Source organism: Brassica rapa, chromosome A01, assembly GCF_000309985.2.
Source record: "Brassica rapa cultivar Chiifu-401-42 chromosome A01, CAAS_Brap_v3.01, whole genome shotgun sequence".
NCBI classification, from domain to species: domain Eukaryota; kingdom Viridiplantae; phylum Streptophyta; class Magnoliopsida; order Brassicales; family Brassicaceae; genus Brassica; species Brassica rapa.
Genome location: NC_024795.2, coordinates 9,335,581 through 9,358,997, shown reverse-complemented (window position 1 = coordinate 9,358,997; position 23,417 = coordinate 9,335,581). Strand labels below are relative to the sequence as shown.

The 23,417-nt window shown below is 36.1% G+C and overlaps 6 protein-coding genes and 1 long non-coding RNA gene across 13 annotated transcripts; 3 read left to right on the top strand and 4 right to left on the bottom strand.

Moving 5' to 3' along the window:
- The first annotated feature begins 37 nt into the window (after positions 1–37).
- On the top strand, positions 38–3,217 carry LOC103866643 (upstream activation factor subunit UAF30). Of its 3 annotated transcripts, XR_001955874.2 has the most exons (4): positions 38–219; positions 334–521; positions 614–805; positions 3,019–3,217. XR_001955874.2 is itself a non-coding variant. In XM_009144602.3 (3 exons), the coding sequence occupies exons 2-3, from the start codon at positions 348–350 to the stop codon at positions 746–748; spliced, it is 309 nt and encodes a 102-aa protein (XP_009142850.1). In that variant the 5' UTR covers positions 38–219; positions 334–347; the 3' UTR covers positions 749–1,030. The 3 variants fall into 3 exon arrangements, 2 of the variants coding, with proteins under 2 accessions (XP_009142850.1, XP_033136513.1); XM_009144602.3 differs by lacking the exon at positions 3,019–3,217 and having other exon boundaries at positions 614–1,030; XM_033280622.1 differs by lacking the exon at positions 3,019–3,217 and having other exon boundaries at positions 108–219; positions 341–521; positions 614–1,030.
- LOC108869467 lies at positions 1,367–2,406 on the bottom strand. Its single transcript, XR_001955876.2, has 2 exons — positions 1,757–2,406; positions 1,367–1,662 (listed from the first exon to the last, which is right to left on the bottom strand). It is a non-coding gene; the product is annotated as an uncharacterized LOC108869467 (long non-coding RNA).
- Positions 3,164–6,179, bottom strand: LOC103866658 (pentatricopeptide repeat-containing protein At4g26800). 2 transcript variants are annotated; one of them, XM_009144628.3, is made up of 3 exons: positions 4,116–6,179; positions 3,596–4,019; positions 3,164–3,494 (listed from the first exon to the last, which is right to left on the bottom strand). In XM_009144628.3, the coding sequence occupies exons 1-2, from the start codon at positions 5,346–5,348 to the stop codon at positions 3,840–3,842; spliced, it is 1,413 nt and encodes a 470-aa protein (XP_009142876.1). In that variant the 5' UTR covers positions 5,349–6,179; the 3' UTR covers positions 3,164–3,494; positions 3,596–3,839. The 2 variants fall into 2 exon arrangements, with proteins under 2 accessions (XP_009142876.1, XP_009142868.1); XM_009144620.3 differs by having other exon boundaries at positions 3,596–6,176.
- A 5,353-nt stretch (positions 6,180–11,532) lies between these two features.
- Positions 11,533–13,479, bottom strand: LOC103866615 (GDSL esterase/lipase At4g26790). 2 transcript variants are annotated; one of them, XM_009144571.3, is made up of 4 exons: positions 13,358–13,479; positions 12,874–13,271; positions 11,996–12,485; positions 11,533–11,926 (listed from the first exon to the last, which is right to left on the bottom strand). In XM_009144571.3, the coding sequence occupies exons 2-4, from the start codon at positions 13,243–13,245 to the stop codon at positions 11,733–11,735; spliced, it is 1,056 nt and encodes a 351-aa protein (XP_009142819.1). In that variant the 5' UTR covers positions 13,246–13,271; positions 13,358–13,479; the 3' UTR covers positions 11,533–11,732. The 2 variants fall into 2 exon arrangements, with proteins under 2 accessions (XP_009142819.1, XP_009142811.1); XM_009144563.3 differs by lacking the exon at positions 13,358–13,479 and having other exon boundaries at positions 12,874–13,351.
- Positions 13,480–15,753: 2,274 nt separating this feature from the next.
- On the top strand, positions 15,754–17,608 carry LOC103866579 (grpE protein homolog 2, mitochondrial). Its single transcript, XM_009144525.3, has 5 exons — positions 15,754–16,077; positions 16,290–16,715; positions 16,798–16,968; positions 17,058–17,186; positions 17,285–17,608. The coding sequence occupies exons 1-5, from the start codon at positions 15,928–15,930 to the stop codon at positions 17,381–17,383; spliced, it is 975 nt and encodes a 324-aa protein (XP_009142773.1). The 5' UTR covers positions 15,754–15,927; the 3' UTR covers positions 17,384–17,608.
- LOC103866590 (phosphatidate cytidylyltransferase 3) lies at positions 17,552–20,120 on the bottom strand. Of its 2 annotated transcripts, XM_009144543.3 has the most exons (10): positions 20,008–20,120; positions 19,889–19,937; positions 19,448–19,677; positions 18,667–19,380; positions 18,537–18,584; positions 18,372–18,458; positions 18,158–18,286; positions 18,018–18,074; positions 17,854–17,937; positions 17,552–17,769 (listed from the first exon to the last, which is right to left on the bottom strand). In XM_009144543.3, exons 3-10 carry the CDS (start codon positions 19,637–19,639, stop codon positions 17,680–17,682), a joined length of 1,401 nt encoding a protein of 466 aa, XP_009142791.1. In that variant the 5' UTR covers positions 19,640–19,677; positions 19,889–19,937; positions 20,008–20,120; the 3' UTR covers positions 17,552–17,679. The 2 variants fall into 2 exon arrangements, with proteins under 2 accessions (XP_009142791.1, XP_009142784.1); XM_009144536.2 differs by having other exon boundaries at positions 19,889–20,017.
- A 106-nt stretch (positions 20,121–20,226) lies between these two features.
- Positions 20,227–23,333, top strand: LOC103866564 (65-kDa microtubule-associated protein 2). Of its 2 annotated transcripts, none has more exons than XM_009144506.3 (10): positions 20,227–20,412; positions 20,782–20,875; positions 20,949–21,152; positions 21,234–21,479; positions 21,544–21,759; positions 21,829–21,984; positions 22,066–22,377; positions 22,454–22,541; positions 22,630–22,778; positions 22,852–23,333. In XM_009144506.3, exons 2-10 carry the CDS (start codon positions 20,804–20,806, stop codon positions 23,116–23,118), a joined length of 1,710 nt encoding a protein of 569 aa, XP_009142754.1. In that variant the 5' UTR covers positions 20,227–20,412; positions 20,782–20,803; the 3' UTR covers positions 23,119–23,333. The 2 variants fall into 2 exon arrangements, with proteins under 2 accessions (XP_009142754.1, XP_009142761.1); XM_009144513.3 differs by having other exon boundaries at positions 20,230–20,412; positions 22,858–23,333.
- The last annotated feature ends 84 nt before the right edge of the window (positions 23,334–23,417 follow it).

The following is a 23,417-nucleotide window of genomic DNA, read 5'->3' as shown; positions in this document are numbered from 1 at the left end:
TAGTAGCCCAATACATGTATTCGACGAAACCCGCTTTCTGGGTCGGAAGGTATGGATCCGTACTTCCTCTAGTCTTTTAACTTTCTTCCTTTATCAAAGTTGCAAGCTTACAGCGTTTCAAACGTCGAAGCATTTTAAACTGCGACTGTTGCGGTGTAAAAGCTTCAGCTACGTTGCGTTAACTTGTTGTTGCGTTTAGCTTACATTACCATCTCCTGGGTAAGTTTAAGTCGAGTTTCGTTTTCTTTTCATTGCACACTAAGTGCTCGATAAAATTCCCCAATGAGGAATCAGTAGTTGAATTTCTAGTGTTGATTGTGTGTATTGGCGTAGAATTTAGAATCAAGATGCAGCCGCAGAGGTTGAAGAAGGCGATAACTGATAACCCTAAGAAGCTTGGGAATTTGATTGACCTCGTGAACCTTCCATCTACTCTGCGTGACTTCCTTGGTCAATCTCAGATTTCTCGTCTGGGTTGTTTCATGCGTGTCTGGTCTTACATCAAGACCAACAATCTCCAGGTCAGAAACAAGGGACCATTTAGTTATAATGTTTCTTTGTTTTTGTTTGTATCATTGCCTGATTGTTTTATTGTTGTTTCTTAAAAAAAAAGGATCCAAAGAACAAGAATGTGGTTAACTGTGATGAAAAGCTGAAGAGCATTTTGCTTGGGAAGCAGCGAGTGGAGCTAGTTGATCTTCCTTCTCTTATCAAGTTACATTTCACCAAGGCACCAAAGTCAAATTAGCTGAAGAACATTGGATTCTTTCTTTGTTTTCATCTCTATTATGGAGTACATAGAGAGATAGGCCCTGTTCGTTTCGTGGTCGCCAGCGTCAGCGACCAGAGTCAGCGACCAGCGACTGCGACATAGTGTCGCTGATAGTTGTTCGTTTGAAGGTCGCGAGATTGATCGCAGCGGTTGTCGCTGAGTTGTTCGTTTCGGTATCGCTAGCGACCAAATATTTATTTGATATCATTTTTAAAATTCATTTATTTTTCAATTATTTTCATAAATATTTTAAGTTTATGTATTTTAAGTTTATGATGAAAAAAAATTAAACTAATTCTCATAAATACTAAACTCTAAACAATAATTACTAAATGAACCTAAATGTTAGAGTATTTTGATTGAATATATTTTTGAAAAGTATTAACTAACTTATGGTATTTCAAACAATTTTTCAAATAAAAACAAAACTACATTGTTATTAAAAGGTTAAAGTTATAAGATAAATATCAATCGACTAGGAGTACTTAGAATTCGAATACCAAAACTTATTCCTTTTTAAATAATCCGAAAGTGTAATGATGGGAAGAACACCCCACAAGCCATTCACACATCAACTTTATCATTCCCCTAGAAGAAAAAAACTGTAGCTTTTTATAAGAGCTTTCTTATTAAGAAAATCCCATCATTTTGGTCTAAATCATAAACTCTCTCACAATTGTTACAAAGATTTCGATTTAAACAATAGGAAAAGTGGTCATACGAGTAACTAATAATAAAAATCAGTACAAACTCAAATCAAATAAACTAGTAAGGTGCATAAGCTGCTGAACATGATGCCATCCAGCGCCTCGATCTGTTTTTTGAAGTAATCTCTCTAGCTTAAGCAGATCGTCCTCATATTCGTCCTCATCCAAGTATCACCTAACCATCTGCAAATCATTCATTGGCTTAACAATTACTGCAATCTAAGTCGCAAAAGAAAACAGAAACATCTAAGAAACAAGAGCTGTATTAGAATCTTACATCATTAGCCATTCTTTCTGTCTAGTTGTGATTTATGTCCAAATCTGAAAAGATAGTATCAAGAGCTCGGAGAACCAAGTAGAACACACACCTACAACAACAAAAATAAAAAGAAAGGCATATGTATATATTGATGGCAATGTGAAGGAAGCAATAAATGGTAATAACCAATGTATAAACGAAATTTTAAAAATAACAGGTTCTAGCTGACACAAGCAGGCTGTAATCCGACAAACCCAAGTTAAAGCAATCTGCAGAACTAAGTGAAACACAAACTCTAAACACATAATCCCCACAAAGATATATTTAATGTCACTGATTCTACATAATAATAATAAACTATTATATAACCCCACATCTACGAATGTAAGTTCAGATATTTAGATTCCTTCACAAATGCCAATAACACACATGTATTGGTTTCTGAGATAGAGATCAAAGGAACGTACAGAGTTGCAAGGTCTGGTACCCATGTATTACTTACAAAACAGAGATTTGATAATCAAAATCTTAAATCTAAAAGCAACCCATATCAAGAATCAAAAAACCCAACATCCAACTTAATTAATCTAAAGGTTCCATTATCCTAAGTTCCTAACACAAAACGCTAAGAGAGATGGAGAGAGATGGTGGAGAGAGAGAGAGAGAGAACTGGCCTTTGAGAGAGCTGAGGCGTGAGAGATGGTGAAGAGAGGTGTGAGAGATGGAGAAGAGAGATCGTGAGAGATGGTGAAGAGAGGTGTGAGAGAGATCGTGAAGAGAGGCGTGAGATATGGTGAAGGAGAGAGAGAGAGAGAGAGAGAGAGCTGAGGCGTGAGAGATGCTGAAGAGAGGCGTGAGAGATGGTGGAGAGAGAGAGAGAGAGCTGAGGCGTGAGAGATGGTGGAGAGAGAGAGAGAGAGAGAGAGAGAGAGAGAGAGAGAGCTGAGGCGTGAGAGAAGAGAGACTTGAGAGATGGCGAAGAGAGAGAGAGAGAGAGAGAGAGAGAGAGAGAGCTGAGGCGTGAGAAAGTTTTAGGTTAAGGGTATTGTTTTGTAATTTTGAAGATAGATTAAGGGTGTTTTTGTATTTTGAAATTTTTTTATTTTTGATCGCAGATTTTTGGTCGCAAACGCTGAATTTTTCGGCGATCAAAATTTTTAATCGCAGGTCGCTAGCGTCTGGTCGCTGCGATCAGTCGCTGAGTCCGCGACTGGTAAACGAACAACGTTTAGTCGCTGAAGTTGGTCGCTGACGCTAGCGACCTCCAAACGAACAGGGCCATATGATACTTGTTTGAATTATATTTGAAATACAAGTGGTCTCTCAGCGTTTCTTTTTTCTGGATCAAATTCCGTTTCTGTATTATTTTGTAAACGGTTGCTCTCTGCCGGGTAGTGATCTAACGTCTTTTATAACATCTAAATATCATCTTAAGTACTTTCACAAACATATAGTGATAAAAATGGTTCTTTTACAACATTTTGGAAGCTTGGTTAAAATTAGACCAAGCAACCTGACTGATCATTGGTACAAGCTACAAATTTGTAAGAACAACACATAATGAAAGTTAGTTAGTAGAAGAAAGAATGTATGGTGTAAAACAGTCAGTTTGTGGCATGGCTTGATTTAGCAGCCAAGTAGCTCAACTCCTAGTATCCCTTTGAAATGTTTTGATGTAAAACAGTCGGTTTGTGAAATGCTTCGATTCTATCAGCCAAGTAGCGCAACTCCTGGCATCCCTTTGCACTTTGGAAACCTGCGAGAGGAATAAGAATACGGTCAGAAAAGTTATTGATTTAAGAGTAGCTGGCACACTCATGAAAACTTAGCAGAGGATACAAGATTTATATAACTAACCGAATGCTTCAGGATTCTTTACGTTCTCAAAAACCAATGTCGTATGGATTTGAAAAACCTGCTGGATTCTGTTCAGCTCATTCTCCAACTTGCCTTTTCAAATCTCTGGCCTCTTCATTGATACACTTGCTTCGGTAACAGATATGTGTTGCTCTTTCCAGGAGCAGGCATACCATAGAATGGAGCTTGGACAGAGATACCTTAAGGAGCTAGGAGTGCGTAAATGTGTCTCATTAGAAATCCCCTATATACTTTCTCTGTTCCGCTTGTATTTCTGGTAAGCCCTGGTCAATGCATGCGCTCTAGCCAGCATGCCGTTCTTCTTCAACCCTGAGATCATTGCCGTGTATGCTTTATCATCAGGCTCCACTCCTTTACTGCTGAGGCTGAAGAACAACTTAAATGCTTCATCCGCCTTACCATCCTTGCACATCCAATGAATCATGATAGTATATGTAACAATATCAAGATCATTTCTAGTCTTTTGCATAAGTTCATATGTACTCAATGCTTTCTTTACCTTTCCATAAACAAATAGACCAGCTAACACAATGTTGTAGCTCCTAATATTGGGAGGCAGACCATCAGAAGGCATCCTTTCAAAAATTTCTTGCGCAGAACTGATTTTGCCTGCTTGAATACACCCTTGGATAAGGGTGTTGCGAGAGACTGTGTTTTCAGCAACTCCACTGTCAGACATCTCCTTTAAAAGTTCAATCCCTTCGTTGAACCTGTTCGACTTGAAAAGTCCATTTGCAAGAGTAGAGTAAGTCAATACATTTGGGGCACACCCATTCCTTTGCATATCTTCAAAAGCTTTCTTGGCCCTGTCCACATGATTGTGCATGCACAACCCATTGATCACTGAAGTGTAAGTGACAACATTAGGATCTATAGACATCTTGATCATCTCCTGGTACAGCTCCCAAAATTCCGAAAACTTCCCAGCTTTCACATACGCATTGATTAGTGTAGTGAAAGTGACTACATTCGGATCAATTTTCCTGGAGATCATCTGCCGAAGTACGTGAGAGGCTTCACTCAACTTACATGCGTTACAAAGACCACTAATGAGAGACGTGTAGGTAAACACATTCGGAGCAACTCCTTCCTTCTCCATAAGGCCAAAAACATTAATGGCTTCATTCAAAAACCTATTCCTACATAGACCATCAATGAGTATGGTGTAGACTACAACATTAAGGGTAACACCCATCTTCTTCATCTGCTCAGCCACATAGAAAGCCTCATCAAATCTATTGATCTGGCAAAACCCATTAACCAACAAGCTGCCCGTAACCACATCCGGCTCAACACCAAGCTTCATCATCTTCCCAAGAAAAGACATAGCAACACAAGGATGACAACAGCAGCGGATAAAACACTTGACTAAGATGTTGCAGGTGTAGATATCAGGCGAGATCTCTACACCCTCATCATCCTCCACAATACTCCAGAGTCTGATCACAGTTTCGTAACTCTTCATCTTGGCGATAGCAGTCAGTACTTTGTTGAACTCGATGATGTTAGGCAGGGGACGAGACTCAGCCATGTAACCGAACAAGTCCACAGCTTCATCGGGCTTGATACCGTGAAGCCCAGTTCTCAGTATCTCTCGGTAGTCAACAGCGCTAGAGAAAGCTCGAAACTTGCAGAGTCGAAACGAAGGAGCGATGATACCGTTCTTCGGGGAGTGTCGGTGAAGAAGCGCCTTAGCCGTCGACGAAATCGCAGTCGGGATCGGCCACCGCATTCAATCGACTTGCCTTCGGCTTGATTTGGGTTCGCTCCCAAATGAGTTGCTCGACCATAAACCCTAAACCCTAGGAGGATACATTTGGTTAAGTGAAGTGAGAGTTGAGACAGAGAAGAAGGCGCAAGAGAGAAATAACCGGTTAACGGACAATCGAGGTTTTAGGGTTTTGGTTTATATTGGATCCGAATTAATTGATAAACCAGTCTCTTTAAAACGGGTTTTACAAAATTGAACCGGTTTGCACGAATTCAATATTTTGCCTATATGTCACTTCTTGGATTGAAACTGACATATTTTTAACTTGGAGATTACATTTCCTCTTTATTCTGGAATCGAATAGATATATGCATTAAACTTTGGGCTTATTTGCTGAATAGTCATATATTGTGTATAAATTAGGTAAGTAATATTGATTTTAACATAATGTAATGTCAGACTTTTACACAACATCCTTGCCGATTTTACCCTTTAACTTTACAGGTTTCCAGTTAACGTTTGATAGGTGATGACATCGCCGGTTTGGAAAGCAGATACGTCAGCAACGTAATATATGGTCAATAATGTTTAAAAGTTATTCCATTTAAAAGAAGAAGAGGAAGCTACATCAAAAGAGACAGTGACCAAATGTATTTTTACTGTATCCATTAAAACAACTGATGTAAAATTAAAACCTGTAGCAAAAAATTGACTATTTCATTTACTTACAAATATCAAGTCCAAGAATGCATTAGTACATGATTTAAAAATTTTAGAGTATTCTATTCCATATCATCAAAAAGAATAGGGTACCAATCCCATCATAGCCCCTAAATAATAAATCATATCCTAACTCCACCCTTAATCCAAAATAATAAATCTAAACCCTAATCACTAAACCATAAACCCAAATATAAATCTTAAATGCAAATGTAAAACCTAAACCCAAATGGAATGGAACAAAAATAAATAGCATAGTACATATTAGTGAAATTATGAAATAACTATGATTACATAAAAAAAATTTATGTTGACCTCAAACTCAACTCCCCACATTCAAATAACAAAGCCTAAACTCTAAACTCAAATATAAACCATGTAAACTTTAAATCCAAATGGAATGGAACAAAATAAATAAATATCATAGTACTTATTGGTAAAATTATAAAATGACTATGATTGCATAAAAGAAATTAATGATGACACCAACCTCAACCCCCACCTTCCAGATTATAACCCCAAACACTAATCACTAAACCCTAAACCCAAATAAAATGGAACAAAATAAATAGAATAATACATATTGGTGAAATTATGAAATTTCTATGATTGTATGGAAAAACTTAATGTTGACCCCATGCTTATTCACTGTAAATTCGACAAAACTTACCTCATGCTTATTCACTGTAAATTCATATTGTTATTATAAGTTCGGCAAATAAAATAAAATAAAAAATAGTAAATTTACGATAAAATAACTGGTAGAGTGTCATTACTTATAGGTTAAGAGAATTTTGTAAGAAGTCTACATTTGTGTGAGTTGTATAACGAAATATTGCAGTTTATCTAAGTTTTATTGTCGTTCCAAATAAATATATCACATTCCATGTCATATGTATGATGGTTCCATTTACATGCACACAATTTATTCTATTTATATACACATTGCACCATCACATTTATAGTATATATTCACTAGCTGGCTCAAATCCAGTTTCGAACAATTTAGTTGGCAGTCTAAATCTTTCATTTGTAACCTGAGAGACACAAGCAAAAAGTAAAAATGTTAAGATCCGTCTAAAAAAGTACATGTGAAATAGAACGTACAATATTACAAAATAAAAGGAAAATCAGGTAAGACATAATGATAAGCATAGACAACATAAAAATTTAATGCATAAGTGAATTAGTGGAAACATACAAGGGCAAATACAAAACAATTTAAGCTATTTCATTCCCCATAGCATAGTTTTTTAGCTATTCCATTTCACACAGCATAGTAATACAATATAGTTCTATCCCTAATATGTTCCTTTGGATTCCAAACATAACTAACCCTAGACTTTGCAGTAGACATATGAGTACGACCATCCGGGAAAAATTCAACCTTAAATCAATTTGTTGACCTCGGAAAAAATCCAACCCTAAATCAAGTCTAATCAATTCGATTAGACTTGGGCGACTATATCCCAAATAGAGGAAAAGATCATCACAATAAAATAATCGAAGGCACACAACCGGGAACTTATAGTATCGCAACAAATCTCAGACGAATCGCCGATGTGAAGGAGACGAGGCTCGGGCTGCTCCTTCTCGTCGATTAGTCTATAATGACGTCTTCTCGCAATCGATTTCAGAAGCAGAGACGATATCTCCTTTGCAACGCACTTCGAGAAGGAGAATAAATTTGGACAAGTTTGGCGGCGGCAACAGTATAGAGCAAAACGGAAGGTTCAAAGAGGTGGAGAAAACCGTCGACGGAGAACTTTCAGTTTCTCAAAAGTTATCGAAGAAAGCTAAAAGAATTTGATGTGAAGGAAATAAGCCACGATTTACTTTTTACAGATAATAACTAAGATTTTTTATTTTTTTTCTTTTGCTTCAGGTTTCACCGGTTACAGGAAGGGGTAACATAGTATTATTATATAAACTAGATTTTTTAACCGCGCTACGCGCGGATAAGATATTATATGTATTTCTCAATTCTAAAAAATAATATATAATATTGTATTATATTATTTAAAGAATATAAAATAAGACTACATAACATCAATATATTTTTTAAATTTTCTTTATGGAAATCATTATGTTGTTTGATTGCTGTACTTGATTCACATATTTGCATAGTTATTTGTGATAGATGAATAACTATATTTTTATTATCAGTAAATAATATATATTTATTATATAATATAAGAAAAATAAAATTATTTACTTATAAAACAAACTTGTCTCATGTTGGGGACTCGGTTATAGACATATCATATTGGAATGATACATTTTTACAGTTATCAATCTTTTTAACAGTCAAGAAACAAATCTGAATATCAAAATAATATCTCATACGATCTCTTTGTGGAATAACTGCTCTGAAGAAATTGAATTTAGGCATCAAAAAGGACTGAAAATGGATGTGCAGATGTGTTATCTAAGTCAGCTTTACAAAATACTATTCATAGTTCATATATCATTTATATCTATCCTATTTTTTTGTCCATCCTTTCTTAAACATCTTGAAATAACTGATGTTAATTAATAATAATCTTTTGGCTCGCAAAAAAAATCAAATTTGTCTAATTATCGCTTAATTTGTCTAACTGATATATATGTATTTCTCAATTCTAAAAATAATGTATAATATTGTATTACATTATTTAAAGAATATAAAATAAGACTACCTAACATAAATATATTTTTCAAATTTTCTTTGTGGAAATCATTATGTTGTTTGATTGTTGTACTTGATTCACATATTTGCATATATATTTGTGATAGATGAATAACTATATTTTTATTATCAGTAAATAATATATATTTATTATATAATATAAGAAAAATGAAATTATTTACGTTTTAAACAAAGTTGTCTCATGTTGGGGATTCAGTTATAGACATATAATATTCGAATGAGACATTTGTACACTTATCAATCTTTTTAACAGTCAAGAAACAAATCTGAATATCAAAACTGAATCAAAAAGGACTGGAAATGATGTGCAAATGTGTTATCTAAGTCAGCTTTACAAAGTACTAATATTCATAGTTCATATATCATTTAAGTCCATCATTTCTTAAACATCTTGAAATAACTGATGTTAATTAATAATAAATTTTTGGCTGGCAAAAAAAATCAAAATTTTCTAATTACCGCTTAAATATTTTATTAATATTGTCTAAGAAGCTTTCAATTGATACCATAGTTTTATTTTTATTAGTTTTTTTTATTTAAGATTTTTTTCATATTAAGCTTATATTTCTTTCACATAATATATATATGTCATAAAAATTACCATCAAATCAGTTTTACTTATTTATTATTTTGTTTTTAATAAAAATACACTTTTTAAATAATTTAATTTAAAATAAAATTATATATTAATTTGTTGTATTCTAACAATTTGATTGATTTAATTAATTTGCTTTGGTGGATAACTTAAAAAAATTTCATATGAATCGGGGAAAGCAAGCTTATGTTGTTATATTATATTTATTTGTGTATATGGAATCTATATATAATGCTAGTGTAATAAAGAAAGAACATTATTTTTTTGTAACTTCAAAAAGATACATTATTACAATTTGAAATTAATCAAAATTGAATCAAATGGTAATTAAATAAATCTAATTGTTTTTTTATCTTGTTTAGTTGGATTCTCATGAAAAGAAATTGATAGGTTAAACAAATGTTTCAAAATTTGTTGTGTTATTGTTTTGTCTATAAATTACAAAATTTATTGAATTGATATATTTAATTATTGCATCCTTAAATAATATTTTATTAAGACATTAGAAAACTATGTTTTGAGTTGTTTTGTCAAAATTGTACAAAAATCTATGCTTTTTCATATTTGTCACGAAAATTTATATGTTAAACTTACTTTTACAAAATTCTTAACTTTGTCACGAAAACAAAAATCTATGATTTTTCATATTTGTCAATGTTCTCATACTTTCAAAGAATATATTAGCTTAGTCACTTACTTATTTTTTTTTACAAAACAAAGTATCGGAGTCTTGAAAGTTGAATCCATATTATTGTAAATGTACATAAGAGTTTGTGATTACATATTTAGTGATTCTTGTATATGTGTCCAAGAAAGTTTCAATAGTTTAGTGGTATCTGTCCTATATTTATGTCATACTAACCCGGGTTCAATCATTTCCTTCGCATTGTTTTTTTATTTTTTACGAAAAAATAAATGAGATGACGTGGCAACTTCGAACTTTCTGATTGGACGATTTTTTGTGCCTACGTGGACACTCTAAAAGGAGCTTATATCCCCCTTTTAGTATAGTATAGATCTAACGCTGTGTATAGGAATGTTAGGTAAATTAGTTATGTAGTGAATTATAGATTTTTTCATAGCCATACATCCCAATTTCCCTTAAACTTTTATGAAATTCTAATTCAAAATTTTTAGCAAAACAAAAAGAATTCTAATTCAAAATCAATTGATAGTAAATGAGTTGGTTCAAACTTTTCATATAATAGTATACTAGATACTGACCCGCCCTTTTAAAAGACGGGTATTCTATCTATTAAAATGTCATTTTTCAATTTTAATATTATTTCTAATTAGATGTATTTCAATATTTTATTATATAATATGGTTTTATTTTTATAAATTGTAATTCTAATTAGTGCGAGTATGTGTTTGAATAGTTTATTATCTAATATGGCTTTTATTTTTATAAATTGTAATGTAATTTATTTGTTATTAGTAAAATTGTGTTTACACATATAGGACTGCAAATCCGTTGTTTGTTTAATTCTTAAATATATCACATACATTAATTTGTTTATTTCTTAAATGTATAATCTCAATAAAAATAAAACAGGCTTTTTATGATTTTAAGTATAGATATTTTACACAAATTGGCATAATGGATTAATATATTTGTTTATCTCTTAAATGTATAATCCCTCTATAAAAAATAAAACAATCTTTTTAATGATTTTCACTAAATATATTTTAACCAAAATGGCCTAATGGGTTAACAATGGTTCAATTTGGACCTATCCAATGGGCTTTAAATTTCTGTAGATCATTAAAGATATTAAAAAAGTAATGGTATGTTTTGTAATTTTTTAAAAAAATCATGGGCATAATCATAAGAAGGATTCTGATTTAATAGTATAGATTAACTTTTTCAAATTTTCAATGTAAAGTATTAATACGTTTCTTCGAAATAATGGTTTTTATCCACATATTAAAAACTGAATTCCATTTTACGACCAGTAAAAAACCTATTTTGGTCTCTCTAATTAGAGTTAACCATTATGTTAAAGTTTTTAGATTTTTAATTCAAAATTAATTAGCTCAAATTCTTTATGTATATTTATGCTAGTCTTTCAAAACTTTGATGTAGAATCATCACAATATGTTATTCATATAGTACAATACATTGAGAGGCACGTCTGTTAGCGGTTATGCTTTTTGGCTTCAGGATTCAATTCCATTTGTGCGTTATTATTTCTTCACACTAAAATCTGATCCATCTTGATAACATTATAGAGCATGTTTAAGATAATTACACGACCACCGATTAAAATGGTTCTTTTACAACACTCTAGAAGCTTGACGAGATATCAAGAACCTTGACTAAGACATTGGTACCATGTAGGAGAAAGAATGTAGTAGTAGGTAAAAAATATTCTGCTTGGGGTTATAACACTTTTATTTATCACTGAAACCGAGCTAAATCATACTTCAGAACATGGTTTGCTACGATTCCGTTTGTCTTCTCTGTTGGATGAAACGAGTCCCAAAACACATACGTGCTCGCATCAGTACATGTGAAAGGGTTCATTTTATCACACAAGTAGCTCATCTCATAGTACCCAGTTCCGCAGCATGCACTCCTTACATTATTAAAACCTGTGACACAATCAGAAAGATTAACAGAACAATTCTTTATCAGTGCTCGTGTTACAACTTTGTACTAACCAAATGCTTCAGGATGGTGTATGATATCTGAAACAAGATCGTACGGGTTTGAAAACACAAGCTGGAGTCCACTCAGCTCTTTGTTCAACTTAAAGACTTTATCCTGCATCTTGGTGTTGAAGTCTCTAGCAGCAATGTTGTACTCTTCAATACATTTGCTTCCATAAAAGATCTGTGTTGTTCTTTCAAGTGGCAAGCATCCAAAAGGAGATAGTCCAGAGAAAGACATCTTACGAGCTCCGAGTCTGTAAATATCTGTCAAGAACTCTCCAGCGAGTCCTATCAGGAAGTTTTGGTACTCATCAACAGAGTACTTACGCAACTTGCGAGGAAGAAGATAGTAATTCTCAAGAAAATCGTTGGTTCCGATACTAATCAGGTAAAGTGATTCTCTGATAACTTCATTAGCTTTATCTTCACCCAAGTAGCCTCTTAGCTTGGTCTGGTACTCTTTGTAGTACTCCACTTCCTTCCAAAGCGGCATCACAGACTTTGACATTTCAAATAAACCATGTCAGTTACATTATAGTAACGTTATATTATAATATACTCCCTCCATTCTGAAATGTAGGATGGTTAAAAATAATTTTTATGTTATAATATCTTAGATGTTTTTAAATTTCTAGGTAAATATTATTTTTTTATCAAAAGCTGAGTAAGTGAGTAACCACTTATATTTTATAGCCTATTTTATAATTGATTGAGCAGCTTTTAATTTATAATTTGATAATACTTTTTAAATAAAAGAAATTTATCTTTTTTTTTCTCAAAAAAAAAAAATAAAAGATAACTTTCTTATGAGTATTTTACCTTAAAAAATTTTTATTTTGGAACTGAGAATGTATGAAGTTGAAGACATGGAGCTATGGTTGACTTACTAACACATCAGAGGTTGCATTGTCTAGGCCTGTTCCAGCTGAAGCAAAACAGACACCAGTGGCGAAGTCTTTAATGTCATATGATGGATCTAGGTAAGCAGGGACTGCGTTCTTGAGTCCTAAACCTTCAGAAATGAAATCTGGAGCTATCCGACCATTTGAGAATCTCCCAGTTGCTTTGCCGTCAAAGTAGTCCCGGCCATACGGCTGGAAGTTACTCTTTAGAACCGTAGAGATCTGGTTGTTGTTCCCTGAGTCTACTGTTGAGTCCCCGAATACTATAAGTGCTGCTACTTTCGCACTCGTTCCAGGTATCTCCACCAAGAGCTGAGTCGCAAGCAACAAGAACGCAAGAACTCTGTTTCGCAGCATGCTTTTTACGTTTAGTTTTTCAAATTCTGCAAACAAGACTCTCACAAGTGATTGGGAAGAACAACCAACGCAAGCATATAACTGGAGGAAGGAGAGGTACTTAATACCAAACCTGACAACCTTTGCCTTCTTTTTGTACTGAATAGCTTGGTCCCTTTGTTAGATAATGCTTATTTAATACTCCTTAGCCTATGTTTAATTTTGGCCACAGAGACTGGTCTGGAGTTAGTTGAGGTGAGTAATGAGCCGAAAATGATAAGACTCATTAATAGTATGCACCAAAGAAACGGTATTAAATATCTACTTAAAAAGAGAGACGGGTAAGAATAACTTGAAGTAGAAGGATTCGTAGTCTTACAAGCTTCAGGTGTATAGCAACGCATCTTCTTCTGACCAGTTTCACGCACTGAGTTCTACGTGTGACTACGTCTTGTCGTCACATTTATTTTCGTACAGGGTCTTCAAACTAAGAATTGTGTTCACATGACAAAGAAAGCTTTAAGGTATCCAATGAAGTTTGGTTTATTTTTAACGCTCGGATGCTTTTGTAATCTATGTTTGCACGTTTTGGGGATTTTTGGTTCACCCATATATTTTGGTTGGTGCAGCGACAACAACAAGTAACTGCAAGAAAAGTGTAGCTCATGTGTCAAATGTGACAATAAGCGTTAAAAAGTTACTTTGTTTCTTTTAGTTCAACTAAAGTAAGTTCATTTTTCTTGATTTTGTATAACCTCTTCTTTTGTTTAGATGTGGTTGGGTTCTGATTGGTAATGGGCGGAGAGGTGTTTTCAAACACGATTTCATAGATTTTTTTTACCGGTAGTTGTCTTATTAGAAAGAGGTCTGGGTGTTCGGGTCAGGTTCGGGTCAGTTCTTTTCGGATCCGGGTCTTTTTGGGTCTTAAATATTTAGACCTAATAGGTGCTTAGAAATTTTCAGTTCGGATCGGTTCTTCTCGGGTCCGGATCGATTCGGGTCTATAATTAAAATACCCATAAAATACCCGTAATTTTTTGGGTCCATATCGGATCCGGATCGGGTTCGGATATTTAGGATCTGAAAAGGACATGATATACCCAATTCCATCAACTTTAGTTGAATATTTGTCATATATATCTAAAATTTGACAAAACAACTTAAATAAAACTATTAATAATTAAAATAAAATATTTAAAAACTCTAAATTTTACATTATAAAGCTTTATATTACTTAAAAAAATGTTAAAAATAATAACAAATGTTGTTCACAAAAGATATTTCAATTAAATCATAAAATAATATATATAAAATAGAACACAAAAACATCCTTGTTTTAGATATACATGTTTTTTAAGTCGGGTACAAATCGGTTCTTATTGGGTCAAATCTATTTGGGTCGGTTCTTTTCGGGTCCGGATCTATTCGGGTCGGTTCCTTTTCGGGTCCGGATCTATTCGGGTCGGTTCCTTTTCGGTTCCGGTTCTTTTGGGTAAAAAAATAATTTAGAACCAAAAGATACTTGTAAATTTTTGGTCCGGTTCCGGATCGGATATTTTTGGGTCGGTTCTGGTTCGGGTCTTCGAATCCAGGTTAAAATGTCCAGACCTAAGAAAGACATTGAATGAAAAAGAAAAGAAAAGAATGCAAGTAAGAATGTATAGCAATAACTCTGTTTTTCGGCTGAGTGTTTAGCCATTAACAGGTTATTCAGCTGTTGAGTTATAATACCTAATAAGTAGTTGAACATTAATTTTGACTTAGTCCCATTCAAAAAGAAGTCAGGACCTACTCAACTACTCTAATTAATTCAGCATCTTAACTAACAATATTGCAACCAAAATGTGTTTCTATTTTGTATGGTTTAATGTGTTATTAGCTAGCAATGACATTTTCTACCTTATTAAAATAGTATCTGAATTATATATAAACATGCTGATAATTTTTGCCAAGTAAAAGCATCATCAGCATCAGGAAAAGTTACAAATCATTCTTTAGAAAACATCATTAGTAAACACTTAAACGTCAGAGTAATTTTAGGAGAAGAAAAAAACAACACAATGATGTTCTAATTGTTGTAGCAGAGAATCAATTTGATTCCTTAACAAGGACATTCAACAAGAGAGTATCATAAGGAGAAAGGTATTATGCTGCCATGTATGCGAAAGACAACAGGAGCCCGCTTCCAGAACATAGATACTTTATGGGAGTGTCGCAGCATCTTCTAGCTGCAATATACACCCGAAGTCATCAGCAAAAACTACAAATCTTTCTTCAGAGAAACACATCATTAGTAAAAAATAAAAATCATCAGACAGAACTAGATATCACTCTTAGCAAAACGTGACCACAACTTGTTAACATGAGAGAGAAGAAGTCCGGGCATAAGTTACATCGTACAGCTTATCCAAAAAGTTGGTCTTTGTCTGTCCAAAAAAATATACTAGGACGAGCGCCTCTGATCATAGAAGAGGGTTCTCAAATCTCCTAGTTGCTATATTGACAATAATACCCTCACAAGCTCAGGCATCAGTCGTGCATCGGTGGGGGGTATTTACGTAAACAAGCACACTCTTCTCCACACTAAACCACGTCTGCGTGTCTGTGTGCCTCCGCCTCTGGACCTGAGCATTTTCCTCAAAACACAATTCGATTCGATTATCATCTCGTCTTCGTCTTGATCGCTGCCTTCTTTTCTCTGTGATGTTTGCTTCGAGAATTCTCTCGCGAGTTTCCCGCAGCGCGGGCTTACGCTCCTCTCTCTCCGCCGCCGGCGCCGCTCTTCCGGCGAGGAGCCAGACTCCGATATTATCGAGACGTTATCACTCCATCGTTCACGAATTCTCACAAAAGGTTAGATTTTTACTCATATATATCATTATTCGTATCGAATTGCAGTTCAGGGTTTTGTTAGGGTTTAAGGATTGAACCTCAATTGAGTGTTTTAATCGCTAGGATGCTACTTTTGTTATCTCATATGTCTAAAATGATTTGATGCTTGGCACTCACTCTCTTGCTATAAATTCTCTATGGGGTTTTGGCTAACTCATCCATTTTGCATCCAGCTTGCTGCAGCTCAGGTGCCTCTTGATTCGTTTCCACTCCAAAGGTTCTCTTTTTCTTCCTCCACCACGCCTGAATCTAATGAGAAGGAGAGCAACACTGAGGCCTCCTCCAAGACAACTGGAGAGAAAGCTACAGCTGATGCAAACGAATCAGGTCTTGAGTCGGAACCCTCCAAAGATTCGAGAAGAGGGAAAGGTGCTAAACGAGGTGCAGTTTCTGATTCAGATTCCGGGAGTGATGATGAGGAGGAGTTGTCAAGGGATGAGTTGATGAAGCTGGTGGCTGAGAAGGAAGAGCTACTGTCTGAGAAGGAGGAAGAGATTAAGCAAATGAAAGATAAAGTTCTTCGTACTTACGCAGAGATGGAGAATGTTATGGATAGAACAAGACGTGATGCTGAAAACACCAAGAAGTATGCCATACAGGTTAGTCTACTAGAAATCTGTTTTACAACTTTCATTATGTTAGTACGCTGAGGACGTATGTATAAATGTGTATGATCTGCAGAATTTTGCAAAGAGCCTTTTGGATGTGGCGGATAATCTTGGAAGAGCGTCTTCGGTTGTCAAGGAAAGCTTCTCAAAGCTTGACACTACGAAAGAAGATTCGGCTGGAGCGACTCCACTCTTAAAGACGCTTTTAGAAGGTGTGGAGATGACTGAGAAACAGCTAGCTGAGGTAAACACCTCACCTCTTTTTTTGTCGAGAGTATAAGATCTAAAGTAAGCAGTGTAGATGAGACTGTCCAAATCTGTGTGTTGCTGCAGGTATTTAAGAAATTTGGTATGGAGAAGTATGATCCAATCAACGAGCCGTTTGATCCAAACAGACATAACGCAGTGTTTCAAGTCCCGGATGCTTCTAAGCCAGAAGGCACGGTTGCTCACGTCCTGAAGGTAAACATATGAAACTTGCTCTTTTCTTTGTCTCTCTTTTTATTCAATGTTGTACAGTTTTCACACCAACTACTAACGATGGGTGTCGATATCTACAGTCTGGATACACGTTGTTTGATAGAGTTATAAGACCAGCTGAGGTTGGTGTTACTCAAGGAGGAGAGAGCGAAGAAGACAAGAAAGAGTCTGATGCTTAAAAAGAAGTTAGCTGGCTTTCATAAGTTCTGCTACTGTTCTTTGTTTCGAGCAACTCAATTAACAGTGTCATAGTTTTCTCTTGTCGTTTGGTTTATTCATTGGCTGAACAAGATCCCCCATAAGTTGCTGGACATGGCATCTTGCAGGGGAAGTCCTGCTACGCACACTCTACCAAGTCTCTTTTTGATAAATTAATCAGAGATACAAACAAAGGTTTTACATTATCTATTACAGCCAAAATTTAACCAAAAGAACAGAAACTGAAAACAGAGTGATAAAACCTGCACTCTTCTTCTTAAAACCCGCCTTGCAATTTGTGTCGGAGAATGTCTCCAAGCTTTGCATAAAGCATTTTCTGTTCCTCATGTCCCAGGCTTCTCGATATCTACAGGTATATACAATCAAAGTTATAGATGCATACGTACAATTGTCTTCATAATGATATTGAGTGAGTGCTGATGATTCTTACATGGTCTAGTATCATCTCGACACTATAGTCCTGGTGAACAATGAACGATTGTATGTAGATGTATGCAAAAATCGCCATAACCATCTGAATTCAGGCAACAAGACTCAGTTGTAACAATGAAGAGATCATATTGCAATCATTCTGTATTAGTTAGCTGCTCTTACTTGGCAGTCCATTCTGTCTGTAAACCCTCCATGTCCTGGTATGCTGTCTCCAAAGTCCTGTCCAAAGAAACAAAACTAAGTAAGGATTCGTTCTTGGATCTGTGGATACAAAACTTTTTCACTATTTGAGAATCTCTAACCTTGATCTTGAAAGCTCTCTTGAAACCGCTTGCAAAGAAACCACCAAAAGGAGCTATAACCGATGCAAATAGACCAAGAGAGAAAGCGTGCCACTGCACCGGTAGAATCGATATCTCTTTCCATGGAGACTGTTAAGCAAAGTTTTCAAAGCCAAGACTTGTATAAGACACCATCATTAGTTGGTTCACAAGAGAAGGTAACTAAGTTTCTTACAAATGATGCAATCCAAGTGGGCAGTGGGTAATACTCTGGCCTGAACAGAGGGCCTGGATCACAATGCAGCCAACCAGTCGACAAATCCTACAAAAAGATGCATCATAACGAATGAAATAAAGCCTGCAATGAAACATAGTGATGGTCATTTCATTTTTCAGTTACCTTCCTTGGACAAGTAAGCCATTGGAACTGGCCTAAGACGTTTGCAAACTGTTGTAAGAAGCATATAATAATCTATCAGTCTTGAGCCCAAAAGAAAGTTTTACAAATGGATCAAAAGATGGTTACTTACAAGAAACGCAGAGATTGTAGTTGCCACCGATGCTCCAATGAAACCTTCCCATGTCTTCTTCGGAGACAGCTTTATCAAAGGAGTCTTCCCAAAATAGAAACCAAAGAAGTACGCTGCTACATCGTTCATAGCAATCAGCGCAGCTGGAAGAAGAAACCAAAAGATCCCTTCGAATATATTGGCCACAGTGAAAGAAGACTGAGTAAACACAACGATGAGGATCATATGCGTCCAAGCGTACTGCCCAAACTGATACTTATACATCTTCTTCTTCAACGTAAGTATAAACCACATGAAACCAGCAATGTACAAGAAGTAGCAGATAACCATCTGGTACTTGATCAAACCACTAACAAGCTTGTAGATAAACCTATCCGAAGAAACAGTGTTGACCAGCTGCTGCTGAAGTATGCGTCCATAGACGAACAACATAGCCGTGAAGAAGAAGTGCCAGTTCAAGAGCCTGAAGCCAGGCAAGCGACGCTCCTCGTGAGCTCTTCTGAGGAGAAAGAAGAGCTCTTTCGCCATGAATATCTGTATGCCAACAACCATAGCCCATATGTAGAGATGTCCCATGTAGATTATAAAGAAAACTCCTCCGAGCATCCAGAGAGACGAGCACGTCCTTATCCACATTGATCTGTACTTGTTCTTATCACCGAGTAAGAGGTTCCTTACGTTGCTTGCATTGCCTCTTTTCACCTCAGCTGGAATCTAAGACATTTCAAGAATCTCAGGACATAACTATAGACCGAATGAAAATGTATATATAAATAAATACCTCATTTGATCGGTTTCTCCAACGAAGGCGAGCTGTTGGAGAGCTAGGAGTATGATTGTAATCCCTTGGAGAGTTTGGATGGTTATCTCTTTGGTTATTGTTGTTCATCCGAGAGGTTGGTGTGTTAGGAGGATAACCATTATCCCTTAGCTTTCTGATTCGTGGAGAGTTCTGATTCAGATCTTTCTCCATTGCCCTTTTGAAAATGATTTTCTTACAATGCCAAGGTCCTGGATTAATATATAGGGTTGATCTTATACACACAAGATTACTTGGATAACACGCATCAGCAGAGGATATAAATTTGAATGTGTAAGCATATATATACGTCTAAAAGATTCATCAAACCAAAACGAGAAGACCATTGTAAAAAAATAAAAATACACAAAAATTCAGATAGAAACATGAGAGGTTGACAAATCGGATTCAAGCATAACTTACAGAACATCAGGCTTGTTTGTCTGGATGATGGTGGTTGAGAAGCGGAACCCTGAATTGAGAGGAGGATGAGAAGAATGTCAAAGGTGAGAGAGAAGAAGAAGAAGAGAAGGAGCGCTTACCGGAGATGTTTCATCAAACTTTTGTCGAATCAGAAGACAGGAACCAAATAAACTATTCATTGCCGCTTCTCTTGGGTGGAGAGTCACGTTTGCATTGGAAATGAAACGACACGTGTTTAAATTCTATTTGGGCTGGGTCGGGCTATTTAAGCCCATAAGGCCTTATTAGGTTCGGTTTTATTCTTTATTTTATTGACGTTCAGACATAAATGAAAATGGGTCCTACTTTTCCCAGTTCCCAACCTCCATAACCAAAGTTTTTGAGATTTCTCTGTTTCCTATGCTACTGAACTCTCTCTCTCTTACTTAACACTGACTGACTATTCGTCAGAGAGCTTCAGATCTACAAAAGAAGAAGAGGAAAGACTCACGTCAGATAAACCCTAGGATCCGACAACAATCTCGGTAAAGAAAATCATCTTCTACTGTTTGGTTCGATTAGTTTAACTCTTGGATTCTTGCTTTGTTTTTAGCACCAATGCAGTTAGATTTCTGTAAAGTTCAGTGCTAGTATCTGTAGCAGAGCTTGAGAACTCCCTCTCTTTTTGAGCTTCTTCTGCTTACGTCTCTGGGTCTTGCTAGAAATGGGTTTTGAGCTACGTAAAAGTTCAAGATTCTGCGTCTCTGATTAAAATGGGTCTTGGAGTTAGCTTTGCATACATCTCATGTTTATTTAGGGTGATTGCTTGTTTAGTTTTTGGCAAAGATGCAACGTTACTCTCTTTTACCGTAGTTTCAGTTCTGTTCTAATGTGTTGTGTTTCTCTTTCTGAAGGGAACCTTGTGACTCCACAAGAATGGCAGTGACAGAAGCAGACAATCCTCTTCTTGGAGAAATCACTTGTGGCACTTTACTCCAGAAGTTGCAGGTAAATTCACAGAACACACGCTTAACATGTTAACTATGGTTTTACGAACTCACTGGACAAACATTTATTCCAGGAAATATGGGATGAAGTTGGGGAGAGTGACGAGGAACGAGACAAGCTGCTTCTTCAGATAGAAGAAGAATGTCTTAATGTTTACAAGAAGAAGGTTGAGCTTGCCGCAAAATCTCGCGCAGAGCTTCTTCAGACCTTGTCTGATGCCAATGTTGAACTCACCAATCTCATAGCTGCTCTTGGAGACAAAAGCTACATCGGCATTGTAAATGATCTCCCACGTCTAAATTTGTATTTCTTTTAAGATTATTGTTGTTATTCAGATGTGTTTGTGTCTTGATTACAGCCAGATAAGACTTCTGGAACGATCAAAGAGCAACTCTCTGCAATAGCACCTGCGCTTGAACAACTCTGGCAACAGAAAGAGGAAAGGGTCCGTGAGTTCTCTGGTGTTCAATCACAGATTCAGAAGATATGTGAAGAGATTGCTGGCGGTTTGAGCAATGGACCTCTTGTGGTCGATGAATCTGACTTGTCCCTCAAGAGATTAGATGACTACAAGAGCAAACTCCAAGAGCTCCAGAAAGAGAAGGTATATATATACTTGGTATGTTTGCTTTCAGACCAGAACTAAAAACTGCTTTTTGTTCGGACAGTCTGATAGGTTGAACAAGGTGCTCGAGTTTGTGAGCACAGTGCATGATCTATGCGCCGTCCTTGGTTTAGATTTCTTGAGCACGGTCACTGAAGTTCACCCGAGCTTAGACGAGGCAAATGGTGTTCAAAACAAAAGCATTAGCAATGAGACGCTTTCAACGTTGGCCGAGACTGTCTTGACTCTTAAAGAGGATAAGAATCAAAGACTCAAAAAGGTTTGATCTAATGAATCTTGCAGTTTGATGATAATTCATGTTAGTAATGAATCTTGTGTTTTTGTGCAGCTTCAAGAGCTAGCTACTCAGCTAACTGATCTATGGAATCTAATGGACACTCCTAATGAGGAAAGACAGCTTTTTGACCATGTTACATGTCACATTTCAGCTTCAGTTCATGAAGTGACCGTCTCTGGTGCTCTCGCACTTGATCTGATCGAGCAGGTATTGTTGAACTTGATATTACATTCGATCAATCAATGTTTATAGTTAAATAACTGTTTGTTTTTTAAAAAAACATGAAAGGCTGAGGTGGAAGTAGATAGGCTTGACAAGCTGAAAGCTAGCAGAATGAAGGAGATTGCATTCAAGAAGCAGACCGAGCTCAAGGAGATCTATGCTCGTGCTCATATTGAGATTAAACCAGAGGTGGTTCGTGAGAGGATCATGTCGTTGGTTGATTCCGGAAACACTGAACCTGCTGAGCTACTAGCTCAAATGGATGGTGAGATTGCAAAGGCTAAGGAAGAAGCCTTTAGTAGAAAAGAAATATTGGACCGAGTTGAGAAGTGGATGTCGGCTTGTGAGGAAGAGAGCTGGCTCGAAGATTACAATCTGGTAAAAATGCAATGAGAAGATCAAACTCATTACTAGTAAGACATAGACTTTAATGTGGTGTTGTTCTTGAAAACAGGATCAGAACAGGTATAGTGCAAGCCGTGGTGCGCATTTGAATCTCAAGAGAGCTGAGAAAGCTCGGATTCTTGTCAGCAAGATTACTGGTAACTTCCAAGAGTCTCTATTGCTTTTTTTTTCACAATGCGTCAAAGTGAGTGACTGACTGATTTTATGATGTTTTGTTTGTGCAAGCAATGGTTGACACATTGGTTGCTAAAACTCGGGCGTGGGAAGAGGATAAGAGTATGTCCTTTGAGTATGATGGTGTTCCTCTACTCGCTATGTTAGATGAATACAGTATCCTGAGGCAAGAACGAGAAGAGGAGAAGCGGAGGCAGAAGGTTAGTTTCTCATACTGTTGTTGTACATCATAACTTCTTATAAACCAATCTTGCTTTTTTTTCTTATTGACAGGAACAGAAGAAGCAGCAAGAACAGCCACACACAGATCAAGACACCTCCACCTTTGGGTCTAAACCGAGCCCTGCAAGACCCGCCAGTGCCAAGAAACCGGTGGGAACACGAGCTAACGGAGGAGGGAGTAACGAAACGCCTATTAAGCGCTTATCCATGAACGGAAGCAAGTCCAAAAGAGACAGTCTCAACAAGCTGACTTCACCATCTAACCTTGGAGCAGTCTCAAAAGAGGATGCTGCATCTCCAGTTGTTGCTTCACCGTGACAATATATCTCTGACCCTTAAGTTGCTATTAGGGAAGAACTGATGTTTATGAAACAAAACACTTTAGAAACAAGACAAGACAGTGACTCAGTGAGAGTAGAATGTTATATGTATCTGTATCATTGATTTTCATATTTTTCCCCAAGCATTGGTAGAAAGAATGACTATAGGAAGTGACCGGGTTTAATTGGAGTTATTTGTTTTTGTGGGTAAAATTCGTAATATGCTTAAAGATACTTTTGCGGGTAATTTGAATAATTAAAAAAAAGCAGGGGGAGATGTGCAAATATTTAAGAACT

Excerpts from the sequence above, each read along its gene's own strand:
- LOC103866579 (XM_009144525.3), top strand. The coding sequence starts at position 15,928 with ATGTTTGCTTCGAGAATTCTCTCGCGAGTTTCCCGCAGCGCGGGCTTA. Across the intron at positions 16,716-16,797 it reads CCAAGAAGTATGCCATACAG|AATTTTGCAAAGAGCCTTTT; the intron begins GTTAGTCTACTA and ends TATGATCTGCAG. Across the intron at positions 16,969-17,057 it reads CTGAGAAACAGCTAGCTGAG|GTATTTAAGAAATTTGGTAT; the intron begins GTAAACACCTCA and ends GTGTTGCTGCAG.
- LOC103866590 (XM_009144543.3), bottom strand. The coding sequence starts at position 19,639 with ATGGAGAAAGATCTGAATCAGAACTCTCCACGAATCAGAAAGCTAAGG. Across the intron at positions 18,287-18,371 it reads CCACTTGGATTGCATCATTT|TCTCCATGGAAAGAGATATC; the intron begins GTAAGAAACTTA and ends TTTGCTTAACAG. Across the intron at positions 17,770-17,853 it reads TCGAGATGATACTAGACCAT|ATATCGAGAAGCCTGGGACA; the intron begins GTAAGAATCATC and ends ATATACCTGTAG.
- LOC103866658 (XM_009144620.3), bottom strand. The coding sequence starts at position 5,348 with ATGCGGTGGCCGATCCCGACTGCGATTTCGTCGACGGCTAAGGCGCTT.
- LOC103866643 (XM_009144602.3), top strand. The coding sequence starts at position 348 with ATGCAGCCGCAGAGGTTGAAGAAGGCGATAACTGATAACCCTAAGAAG. Across the intron at positions 522-613 it reads TCAAGACCAACAATCTCCAG|GATCCAAAGAACAAGAATGT; the intron begins GTCAGAAACAAG and ends TTAAAAAAAAAG.
- LOC103866564 (XM_009144506.3), top strand. The coding sequence starts at position 20,804 with ATGGCAGTGACAGAAGCAGACAATCCTCTTCTTGGAGAAATCACTTGT. Across the intron at positions 21,985-22,065 it reads CACTTGATCTGATCGAGCAG|GCTGAGGTGGAAGTAGATAG; the intron begins GTATTGTTGAAC and ends AAAACATGAAAG. Across the intron at positions 22,378-22,453 it reads GGCTCGAAGATTACAATCTG|GATCAGAACAGGTATAGTGC; the intron begins GTAAAAATGCAA and ends TCTTGAAAACAG.
- LOC103866615 (XM_009144571.3), bottom strand. The coding sequence starts at position 13,245 with ATGCTGCGAAACAGAGTTCTTGCGTTCTTGTTGCTTGCGACTCAGCTC. Across the intron at positions 12,486-12,873 it reads ATGCAACCTCTGATGTGTTA|TCTGTGATGCCGCTTTGGAA; the intron begins GTAAGTCAACCA and ends GAAATGTCAAAG. Across the intron at positions 11,927-11,995 it reads ACACCATCCTGAAGCATTTG|GTTTTAATAATGTAAGGAGT; the intron begins GTTAGTACAAAG and ends ATTGTGTCACAG.